Source organism: Camelina sativa, chromosome 8, assembly GCF_000633955.1.
Source record: "Camelina sativa cultivar DH55 chromosome 8, Cs, whole genome shotgun sequence".
Lineage (NCBI taxonomy): Eukaryota > Viridiplantae > Streptophyta > Magnoliopsida > Brassicales > Brassicaceae > Camelina > Camelina sativa.
In genome coordinates this window covers 11,840,800-11,852,393 of record NC_025692.1, presented here as the reverse complement: position 1 = coordinate 11,852,393, position 11,594 = coordinate 11,840,800, and the positions used below count along the sequence as shown (strand labels likewise).

The 11,594-nt window shown below is 39.9% G+C and overlaps 3 protein-coding genes and 2 pseudogenes across 3 annotated transcripts in view; 2 read left to right on the top strand and 3 right to left on the bottom strand.

The window, feature by feature from the left end:
- The window catches only part of LOC104709450 (kinesin-like protein KIN-14G), a 3,962-nt gene extending 1,635 nt beyond the window's left edge, over positions 1-2,327 (top strand). Inside the window, exons 5-10 of the mRNA XM_019228722.1 lie at positions 39-173; positions 252-467; positions 561-632; positions 858-926; positions 1,926-2,126; positions 2,247-2,327. Coding sequence (XP_019084267.1) covers positions 39-173; positions 252-467; positions 561-632; positions 858-926; positions 1,926-2,126; positions 2,247-2,327 — 774 coding nt within the window. The remainder of the gene's footprint in view (positions 1-38; positions 174-251; positions 468-560; positions 633-857; positions 927-1,925; positions 2,127-2,246) is intronic.
- Positions 2,804-3,681, bottom strand: LOC104709449 (annotated as a pseudogene).
- On the top strand, positions 4,345-5,760 carry LOC104709448 (annotated as a pseudogene).
- On the bottom strand, positions 6,117-7,376 carry LOC104706991. Its single transcript, XM_010423234.2, has 3 exons — positions 7,225-7,376; positions 6,868-7,016; positions 6,117-6,440 (listed from the first exon to the last, which is right to left on the bottom strand). The coding sequence occupies exons 1-3, from the start codon at positions 7,331-7,333 to the stop codon at positions 6,363-6,365; spliced, it is 336 nt and encodes a 111-aa protein (XP_010421536.1). The 5' UTR covers positions 7,334-7,376; the 3' UTR covers positions 6,117-6,362.
- Positions 7,528-8,255, bottom strand: LOC109126080. Its single transcript, XM_019229159.1, has one exon. It carries the CDS (start codon positions 8,063-8,065, stop codon positions 7,859-7,861), a length of 207 nt encoding a protein of 68 aa, XP_019084704.1. The 5' UTR covers positions 8,066-8,255; the 3' UTR covers positions 7,528-7,858.

Genomic DNA, 11,594 nt, shown 5'->3' with positions numbered 1-11,594 from the left:
ATGAAGGATTAGGCTCAACTTTTTGCTCTGCTTTACAGGTTGTTGAAGCGCCTGATGATGTTGCGGATGGAGCTGCACTCTCAGCTTTCCAGTACTTTGAAAACATCAGGAACTTTTTAGTTGCTATTGAGGATATGGGTTTGCCTTCATTTGAGGCTTCAGATATGGAGAAGGTATGTAGAAACTAGTTTGATTTAACAAGATACAGATGTGTAGCTTTTTTTCTTGATTGATTTGTTATTTTTTTCTAGGGAGGCAAGTCTGTAAGGATAGTGAACTGCATTCTTGCTCTGAAATCTTACAGTGAGTGGAAACTCAAAGGTGAAAATGGTCCATGGAGGTATGGATCCAACATGAAGAATAACTTTGGTTTGAGAAAACCATTCCTGAGGAAAAATTCTGAGCCCTTCATGAGTTCCATATCAAGAACTGATCAACCTGATGTTGGGCAAGATCTTTGTGACAAAGTAAGTGGATAAAACTCATGCATGGTGGAAATGTTTGTTTCTATAGCAGTGGATTGTGTGAGGTTTGTTCACAAAACTGTTTAATTTTTGCAGGGAGATTCTAGATCCATAAATGGGCTTCTTCGGTCATTCATTGCAGACAGAAAGCATGACGATATTCCAAATGTAACCAACTTAAAAACTCTGCCTTTATAGTTTTCTTTTTGCAGTTCCCTTTCTTAATGAAAGCTTTGCATTGGTCTGTATAATATGAATTGAAACGCTTCATATTAAAAGACTGATCTTTATCTATCACCATTCGTTGGCTCAGTAATTGTTAGCAAGACTAGTACTAGACACCATTTCGAAAACACTTATTGAGAAATCTGATTTTTTTTTCCTACTTTTCAGGTTGTAGAGTCTGTGTTGAACAGAGTTATGGAAGAAGTCCACCAGCGGTTATCAATCCACAATGAAATGGTGAGGGCAAGTGAAGTCAATTATGCTGTTATTTTCTTTGGAGTGAACAAGTACAGTCAGTCTGAGGTTTTGATTGATCTGGCTCATTGATGCAATGAAACTGGNAGCTTCAGATATGGAGAAGGTATGTAGAAACTAGTTTGATTTAATGAGATACAGATGTGTAGCTTTTTTTCTTGATTGATTTGTTATTTTTTTTCTAGGGAGGCAAGTCTGTAAGGATAGTGAATTGCATTCTTGCTCTGAAATCTTACAGTGAGTGGAAACTCAAAGGTGAAAATGGTCCATGGAGGTATGGATCCAACATGAAGAATAACTTTGGTTTGAGAAAACCATTCCTGAGGAAAAATTCTGAGCCCTTCATGAGTTCCATATCAAGAACTGATCAACCTGATGTTGGGCAAGATCTTTGTGACAAAGTAAGTGGATAAAACTCATGCATGGTGGAAATGTTTGTTTCTATAGCAGTGGATTGTGTGAGGTTTGTTCACAAAACTGTTTAATTTTTGCAGGGAGATTCTAGATCCATAAATGGGCTTCTTCGGTCATTCATTGCAGACAGAAAGCATGACGATATTCCAAATGTAACCAACTTAAAAACTCTGCCTTTATAGTTTTCTTTTTGCAGTTCCCTTTCTTAATGAAAGCTTTGCATTGGTCTGTATAATATGAATTGAAACGCTTCATATTAAAAGACTGATCTTTATCTATCACCATTCGTTGGCTCAGTAATTGTTAGCAAGACTAGTACTAGACACCATTTCGAAAACACTTATTGAGAAATCTGATTTTTTTTTCCTACTTTTCAGGTTGTAGAGTCTGTGTTGAACAGAGTTATGGAAGAAGTCCACCAGCGGTTATCAATCCACAATGAAATGGTGAGGGCAAGTGAAATCAATTATGCTGTTATTTTCTTTGGAGTGAACAAGTACAGTCAGTCTGAGGTTTTGATTGATCTGGCTCATTGATGCAATGAAACTGGATTTCAATTTTTTTCAGATGAAATCAAGTTCAAAACCTATTATAGAAGATGTATCATCCTGTGAGACAGTGGTCCGGTCTCAGCAGTGTGATGCAAGTGAAGATGAGGAAGCAGAAGAAAACAGTCCGTCCCAGGTTGTAGAAGAAAAGTTTCAAAGGACACATTTTGAACATTACGAAGAACAAGAGATTCTTCGGAATCAACAAAAACACATCCAGGTAAGTTCCATTTTCTATGGCACTGGAGGATCTAACAACCATATCATGAAAGTGGTTTCTTATTCTATCTTCCAATCACAAGTTAAAAGAGAATTTAAGCATTGTTTTTATTGCTTACAGGAGTTGAAGCAAACCTTAAACACTACAAAAGCGGGAATGCAGTTACTGCAGATGAAGTATCNGCTGGTCTCAGCAGTGTGATGCAAGAGAAGATGAGGAAACAGAAGAAAACAGTCCGTCCCAGATTGTAGAAGAAAAGTTTTTAGTTGTTATTGAGGATATGGGTTTGCCATCTTTTGCCGTCTGAAACTATAACAAGAGCATCTAATATGAGTGTAAGTTAACTTGCTTCCCTTGCACTACAGTTTTCAAGTTCATTGCTTCTCTTTCGAAGAACTTTCCTCCATTACATCCATTCACAAAATTGGGCCGACTATTTTACTGAATACTTGGCTTGTCAGTTGTCTGCATCAATTATGGACTTCCAACGTTCAATGTCTACTGTATATTAAAGCTCTTAATATATATGTTGGAAACTTTACTTAAGAAAAAAATACATTCATACTTAGGAAACATTGTGGACTTCTTACAAACCCTATATGACTATATCTAAATCGGCCACAACAAAAACTAACATAGTTAAACTCATAATCATATACATAATAGAAAATAATAAATCATTGACCTAATTCAGTTGTGCTTCTTAGACAAATTCCTTGCGCCCCAAGTGAAGCCGAACTCGTCGATGGGTCAAAGGTAGAAACAGAGTGAGGGAGTTGACAGAAGCTACCGTTGTCATGGTTATAGAGAAAGAGTGAAACTTTGCTCTGATGTTGTTGAGTCAATGATGGCGTCGATAGGTCTTGCTCTGTTTTTGACACACCGCTCATCAATGATGGATCTTTTGTGAAGAAGCCGGCGGAAGACACCACAGGGTTCTGATCGGGTTCTGTCTGGTTCTGTAACCGAAGAAGCTTATCTTGTAACACCCGTAGAGCACTCTCTAACGAATCCTCCATCTCCAAGACTTTCTCAGAGAATTTGTTGTCCGTGATATCAAAAGAGGTCTTCTTGTCTTTGAGGGTCTTCTTATTCAGAAACAGAGAAAGGCCTGTGCTTTCTTGCGTCTCTCTCTATCGTGGATTTTGCTGAATCTCTCCGCCATGTCTCGAACCTTGGATTGATCTTCCGGCCATGTCTTGACGAGTTCTCCGTCACGGTCGTAGTATATAACACAGACTTCGATATCGCACAGGATCGAAAGCTCGGAGGCTTTCTTAAACATGGTATGTTCTCTCAAAGGAAGATTTGTTGTCTTCTTTGAAACGGAAGAGAGCGAGGGTTGTTTCTTGAAACATCTTCGGTTTCTCACCGACAACAATTTCGTTGTTTTGTTCTTCGTCAACATTGAAGAAGAAGCCATTGTACGTTGTTTGTTTACAGAGAAAAAAAAGTAAAAGAAGAAGCTTTAGTTTGAGAGAGAGAGAAAATAAAAACTTTGACAATTAGGGTAAAATACGGTTCAGGGTATTACATATAGAATTAGATTTCCATATTTGAGGTTTAATTTCCTTTTTGTTTTTTTGAAGTGTATCTTCTCTTCATTAAATGATATGATAATACGCGTTTATTAATCTAACCGTTGTAATTGTAATTTCTCTTTTCTCGTTTGTTTCAATTTTACTATATCCATCTAAACCGTTTGTAGTATATATATATATCAGTCTCTATATATTAATCTACGAAAACAAAAGAAACCCTAAATTGCTATCCACTCTCTCGATCGTCATCTCACATTTATCAGCGACGAAACTCTTCTCTCTTTGTGTTCAAATTCACTAACGCTTCAGTCTTTTGCAGGCTTTGTTTGATTGATTAATCTCTTTGTCTATCAGCGACGAAACTAAGCTCTTCTCTCTGTATTGGAATATTTGACTAACACTTCTTTCTTTGCAGGCTTTATTTGGTTAATCTCTCATCGACGAAACTGAACTCTTGTCTCTGTGTTCTAGTTGACTAACGCTTCTTTCTCTGCAGGCTTTATTTGGTTATCTCTCATCGACGAAACTCAACTCTTCTCTTTGTGTTCGAATTGACTAACGCTTCTTTCTCTACAGGCTTTATTTGATTAGTCTCTCATCGACGAAACTCAACTATTCTCTTTGTGTTCGAATTGACTAACGCTTCTGTCTTTGCAGGCTTTGTTTGATTAGTCTCTAATTTCGTTTCTTTTGAGTGTGTTTGGTAATGACGGATATGACAGGTTGGTTTTCAACGCAAGAGCACTTTCTCCCCAGGAAGCGATCCAAGGGAAATTTTGATAGGTTAATACCAAATAGGGCTGCGATGGACTTTGACTACGCTCATTACGCTCTAACTGAAGGAAGAAAAGTTAAGGATGAGGTAACTTCACCATCAAGAAAAGCCTACATAGAACAATTAACTGAGACGATGAATATGAACAGAAGTCGTATTCTCGCTTTCAGAGACAAACCTCAAGCTCTGCTTTCTAGTATTATTCACTCTGCTTCTTCTGATCCTCACCAACAAGAACCTAGATCCGTAAAGCCTCGTAGATACATTCGTCAGACTTGTGGCTTGTGAGAGAACCTTGGACCTACCTGACATAGCCGATGACTTCTACCTTAACTTGTTGGACTGGAGCAGTGCTAATGTTCTAGCCGTGGCTTTGGGAGACACTGTAAACTTGCGGAATGCATCCACTGATCTTACTTTTGAGCTTGTGACTGTTGATGAAGAGGAGGGACCTGTCACAAGCGTTAACTGGACGCAAGATGGTAAATATCTTGCAGTTGGTCTTCACAACTCTCAAGTGCAGTTGTGAGATTCTTCTGATGGTAGACTGATAAGAACATTGAAAGGTGGTCACCAGTCAAGAGTAGGACCATTGGCATGGAACAATCACATTCTAACAACTGGAGGAATGGACGAACGGGTCATCAAAAATGATGTGCGGATGAGATCATCCATTGTGGCAACTTACGTGGGTCACACTGAAGAGGGTTGTGGTCTCAAATGGTCAGGATCAGGAAAGCAACTAGCAAGTGGTGGTAACGACAATGTGGTACACGTGTGGGATCGTTCCTTGGCCTCCTCCTCCTGTCCTCCAACTCAACTAGGCAATGGTTGCATAGGTTTGATGAACATAGAGCTGCTGTGAAAGCTCTTGCGTGGTGCCCTTTCCAATCGAGTTTGCTTGAAACTGGTGGTGGTGGCAGAGATAAGACGATTAAGTTCTGGAATACACTCACTAGGGCTTGCTTGAATTCAGTTGACACCGGCTCTCAAGTTTGTTCACTGTTATGGAGCAAAAACGAAAGAGAATTGCTTAGCTCACATGGGTATACACAGAATCAGCTTACAGTTTGGAAGTACCCTGGTGAAAATGGCTCAACTCACTGGTCATACATCACGAGTTCTTTATATGGCACAGAGTCCGGATGGGTGTACCGTGGCTTCAGCAGCACCAGCACCAGACGAGACTCTCAAGATTTGGAATGTTTTTGGAATACCAGAGACCGTCAAGAAAGCTGTTCCAAAAATAGCTCCACAGCCATTTTCTCATGTTAATCATATTCGTTGAAACTGTGAAGACTCTTTTTGACACTTGACATCAAACGGATTCTGAGTATTAGTTAGTGTTGTTGTCAATTATTATAAGCAGTGTTATTAGATCTCCAAATGTAGCCTTTAGTTTCAAGATTCCAAGATACTGAAACTTGTTAAGAAATCAAGTTTGTATAAACCATCTGCAAATCTCTAATGTAAGTGTCCAAAGCTGTCAAATTAATAGTCTTCTGTTTGAGTTGGTCTTTCAAATAATGTTGTAACGGTTAATTTTAATAACCATATATGGGTCTTATCCAAATTCGAGACTGAACTCTTTTAGTTTATGTTCTTTTACTTTTTGTTTGCCGGAAGACTCGACTCAGCTTGGACCATTATAAACTGTCATAAGTGGTTCTGTTCTTCCGTAAGAAAAGGTTATGATTGGCAAAGTTTCAAAATACTCAATGCTCATGATCCATCTAGCCTTAGAAACGATTTCATGTTCAAGTTATGCCATATGGGATACCCCTAAGAAGATACATGAAGAAAAATTCAAGTAATGGACAACACTGCTATGCCTAAATCACTCTCAGGAGAACTCATTTCAGTAGCAAAAAAACAAGAATGAGATAGCAACGGGAAGTCGACGAGCAGAGAAATTATCAATCACACCTTTATAGCGTCAGCTCTAGGTTTCCATAGCCCTAGCCTGTATTTGTGGCTGTATTTGAGTATGAGTTTCCTCTGCAAAATCAGAATCCATAATGATCGAGTAAATTAGAGAATTGAAAAAATCGAGCCAGCAAATGATGGGTGTGGTTCACCAAACCTATTATAACATGTTTCATGACAGGAAAGATGTCTTAAGTAAGTGACAGGAAACAATGAAACTCTCAAGTAACATCCTAAACTGAAACAGGATTAGATAACACAGAACTTACAGGTACCCAAAAAAAGTTCAAGAAGTCAACTTTTTGGTTTGATTCCCCTTGATTACAATAAGTTACTTCACCAAATTACATAATGAAACAAGTTCAAGGTAGCAGATTTATATATCCTAACATATTAACAACCGCTACAAACCTATATGATGAACTTAAGTATCAGGCTTTTTTCTAAACAACTTAAATATAGAGAAGAATTAGAGAGAGAGAGAGTCTCAGGAACTTACATGTTTGCAAGGTATACCAAACTTCTTGAGTCTAAGCGTACGAGTCACAAGCAGTTTCGAAATATCACCAATCTCAGTTTCAATTTTTGCAATGTGAGTCTCAACCCCTCCCCCAATCCCACTCAAGAACTCAGGTATCCCAACCTTCACTACAATATTATCACAACAACAAGCAATCAAAAAAACCCAGTACTGTATACACTTTTTGACTCAAACGAAACACAACATTCACAATCAATCATGAACCTCTCTCTACACAAATGAAACTTCCAAGATCCTTAAGGTAACGAATCATCCAATTCACATTTCACCGAAGCAAAAAAAAAAAAATCCGAACAAGTAAAAATAAATATTTACCGGGATAAGGAGCGGGTTTGGAATAGAATCTAGAGAGGTTAAGATTCGACGACGGTGGTGTTGTCGTTAAAACAGATCTCGCGCTCTGTATCAGTCGCATCCACGCCATTGTCGGAGCTTCTCATCGACACTTCGGACTGACACTTTGGGTTTTTGAGTTTCTCTGATGGAGCTCCTTAATACGTCGTCGTTTTCGTTCAAACGGCCAAGCCCATTACAATTTTGGCCCATTAGTCTAGATCAATTTAATCTTATTTTTGGTTATATCAAAAACAAATCATTTTTTTTTTGTTTTTTTGATACAATTGATAAAAACCATAGATCGTTTGATATTGAATGGTTGATGAACAAAACAAAGATCTTTGGAACCTAAATTTCCAAACATAACACACAATCATTGTTTTAACTTTGAAGAAACCAAAACTAAACACAAATGATCACAACAACTCTCGAGTGAGCATCACGCGCCTCTGTTTAAAAAACAGTAATAACATAAATTTCTCCGCCATTGCGTTGCGTCGTCACTCACTCACTAGAACAACACGGTGAGTGACTCAAAACTTTCCGGTGATTAAAGTTTTAACACCGTTCACAAAATAAAAATGTTAATGTAAAAAAAAAAAGAAATCAAAACTCAGACGGTGCAGCCACAGAAGAGGAAGAAGAAACAGAGCATGGAGACCAACGCCACTGACTCGAACGCCGTCACTACTTTCCAGACAACGTCGTCGACCACCACTGACAGTAAACTCAGCTCTGGACGACGCCAACTCAGCCACCTTGGCACAGATCCAGATGAAGTGAAATGGATCGGCCACCACCACCGGGTAGATGACGCCATTGAACTGAGGTGAAGTGTGTTTGTGTTTGTAGGTTTCGACTAGTGAATTAATTTGTGTAGGTGTAGCTAATTGCGGAAAGGTACGCATACGCTTTTATGGCGGAGATGATGGCACGGTTGTATGATAAAATAAATAAATAATTAAGCTGGTCCATGCGAATTTAAATTTTACAGATGTGTTGATGTGTTGGATTTTTGAAATTAACGGTGAAGATTCAATTTAGTCATGTTACATTTCCGAGATGTGCAGCTGTGACTCGTATATATTTTGGATCTGTCTAAAAAAGCGAATGAGAATAGTGTTTCTTCCATCATTGTGGTTAATGACCTCAAGGTGGCAGGTTGAAACTTTTAGACCAAGTTGGAGTATAAAAGAGAAACTAAACAATGTAGTCACATTTTTTATCTGTATCGAAATACATTTTCTAAAATATCACTAAACCAACTTTTTTTTTTTTTGGTACTGTATATACACTATATGGTGCTACTCTTGAGATGATTTGTTTTACCCATAAGTTAAAAATGTTAAGCCATAGTATTAAAATTGGCTCATATGAATCAGTTGAAGTCACATTTTCTACGAGATCGATCATCTGGACCGTCGCTATTCATCTCTGTAACTTTCTCTCACTGGCCAAAGATTTCGTGTTAAGGCCATTCTTGAACAATAATACTAAATCATAGAGCTGCATCGTTCTAAGTTTTTTTTTTTTTTTTGCTAAACTGTAAATATCATATAAATGAACAATCAGGTTTTACAATACGTATAAAACCTAACCTTTTTGAATCCTTGGCAAAAAAGATAAAAACAAGGATACAGAAAACAAGCTGAGCTAAGATATTGATGGATTAACGCAGCCACAACTCCATTAATTTTCTAAATTTTCTCCTCCGTTGTCTTGCAGTAATGATGTTTTTAACATCTCGGTCGATGAGCTTGAAGATTGCTTGAGCGGGGCGTGACACTTGATTGTTCAGGACGTTGTTCCTTTGCTTCCAGAGATGATAGAGAATGACTTGGACCACTACCTTCCTAAGAGTCGACGGCGCAATGCGAGTGCGTGATTTGATCCAAGAGAGGAGCTCTGGCCAGGAGCTGAACAAACGATGATGGGGATCCAGTCTGGACAGAGCTTGTCTCCAAATCTCTGAAGCAAAACAACAGGAAAGGAAAAGATGATCTCTAGACTCCTCTTGGCTTGAGCAGATGCAGCAAACGGTGGGAATGTCAAGACCCCAGGAAACCAGTCGCTCTCTTGTCGGCAACCTGTTAAGGTGAACTAGCCACATATTAAAAGCAAACTTTGGGATAGCTCCTTTAAACCAAACCGAAGTCGACCATTCCTTTTCCTCTTGTCTAGGTCTGAGTTTCTCCCAGGTGCTCGATGAAGAGTAGACCTGGTTGGAGCTTCCATCGATGGCCCAGTAATACGAATCCTGAGTGTGGCTTGCTGTTGGAAGATGAACAGTGGTGAGGTGCACGTGTAGAGACAGGGCTGCGTTTGATCTGGGGTAAGGTAGAGTCCACCCTTGGTCATCAACAACGTCTCTCACAGTAGCATTTAGTGGCAGGCGCAGAACACGAGGCCCTCCATTTCCTAGAAGCTTGATAAGAGGTCTAAGAGGAGTCCAATGATCAAACCAGAAACTAGCTTTCTGCCCGTTGCCTACCTTAGTTCTGATGAATTGTTCTGCCAGGGGTCTCAGCTTCAGTAGTGAATTCCACGTCCAGGAGTTGCTTGGCGCTTCTTTCACTGACCAAAACGTAGCATTGCGCATATAATGAAATTTGTGATAGTTGGCCCATAGAGAACCTGTATCAGCGAACATGAGCCATATAAACCTCAAGCATAACACCTTATTCCAAGCGACAAAGCTCCAAAGCCCTAAACCACCTTCAGTCTTAGGTAAACACACTGTAGTCCATGCCACGTTTGCTCCTTTTTTGATGTCAATGTTGCCTGACCAGAGGAAACGACTACAAAGAGATTCAATCTGTTTTATGCAGCCCTTGGGAAGCATGAACGTAGAGATCCAGAAGTTGACAGTACCGGATATGACAGATTTTAGGAGTTGCAGTCTTCCTGCAAAAGCTAAAGCCTTTACAGCCCAAGATCGAAAGCTTCGCACAAGCTTGTCTAAGAGGGGTTCATATTCTGAGATCCGCAGCTTTCTATGCATAAGTGGGAGTCCCAAATATCTTATGGGTAGGGAGCCCACAGGAAACCATAGCTTGTGATAGCAGCGGACTTTGTGTCATTCAGGCCTGCGAAGAACAGCTGAGTTTTGTCTCTATTCATATATAGTCCTGACCAGCTGGCAAAATCATCAAGCACTTCGTTTATACCATGAAGTGAGGAGCTACCACCGTCAAAAAAGATCATAACATCGTCGGCGAACATCAGGTGGGATATACCGAGATCCTGGGTCTTAGGGTGGTAATGTATATAGCCTGCATCAACCCTGGATCTTAGAAGGGAGGATAGGACCTCCATAGCTAGCACGAAGAGGTAGGGTGACAAAGGGTCACCTTGCCTCAGCCCTTTGGTTTTCTTGAAAAAGCCCCATGAACTACCGTTCACACACACTGAGAAGGTAGGCGAAGTGATGCATTGTTTGATCCAGTTGATGAAGATCTCTGGAAGCTGGAGAGCAGTGAGGGCAGACAGGATAAAGTCCCAACTGACAGAGTCAAAAGCCTTCCTGATATCCACTTTGAGCATCCCTCTCGGGTCGATCTGTTTTCTGTTATATCCATGGACAATCTCTGTGGCCAATAAGACATTTTCAGATAGAAGTCTCCCTGGCATGAAAGCGGATTGAGTCGATGAAATAACTTCTGAGAGAATTTGCTGGAGTCTCCGTGCTAGAAGCTTTGATATGACCTTGTACAAAGTGTTTAAACACGAGATGGGTCTAAAATCAGATGCCTTTGAAGCATTCGAGACTTTAGGTATTAAGACCAAAGTGGTGGCATTCCACTGTTTTAGTAATTGACCGGATCGGAAGAACTCCAAGACCGCCTCTGTTACCTCAGGACCGACTATGGGCCAACATCCTGATGAAGAATTCTACCGAGTACCCATCTGGACCACAAGATTTGTTACGTGGCATTGAGAAGAAAGCTTCTTTAATTTCCTCATTAGAGAAGGGCTGTTGTAGGCATTGCTTCTGAGCTTCAGTACACCGAAAAGGTAGAAGAAGATTCACGTCGGATTGAGTAAGAAGACTTGGCTCAACCTGACTCCCAATGAGGTTTGTGAAGTAATCTACACAATGGTCTCGAATACCCTGCTGCGTATCAATCAAGGGGCCATTCTCTTCTTGGATGAAATGAATATGGTTGAGGGCTTTCCTTGAAGCTACCATTCTGTGGAAATAGGCTGTGTTGCTATCACCATCACTTAACCATAAGACACTTGACATCTGTCTGTAGAAAGACTCCTCTGCCGTTGCAAGATTCTGCCACTTCCGCTGGGCCTCTAGCTCAATTTGTGCATTGGTTTCAGTGGGATTTTCGAGCATTCTG

Coding starts and splice junctions, on each gene's coding strand:
- LOC104706991 (XM_010423234.2), bottom strand. CDS start 7,333: ATGGCGTGGATGCGACTGATACAGAGCGCGAGATCTGTTTTAACGACA. Junction 7,017..7,224: donor CAAACCCGCTCCTTATCCCG/GTAAATATTTAT, acceptor ATAATATTGTAG/TGAAGGTTGGGATACCTGAG. Junction 6,441..6,867: donor TTGGTATACCTTGCAAACAT/GTAAGTTCCTGA, acceptor CTGATTTTGCAG/AGGAAACTCATACTCAAATA.
- LOC109126080 (XM_019229159.1), bottom strand. CDS start 8,065: ATGGCGTCATCTACCCGGTGGTGGTGGCCGATCCATTTCACTTCATCT.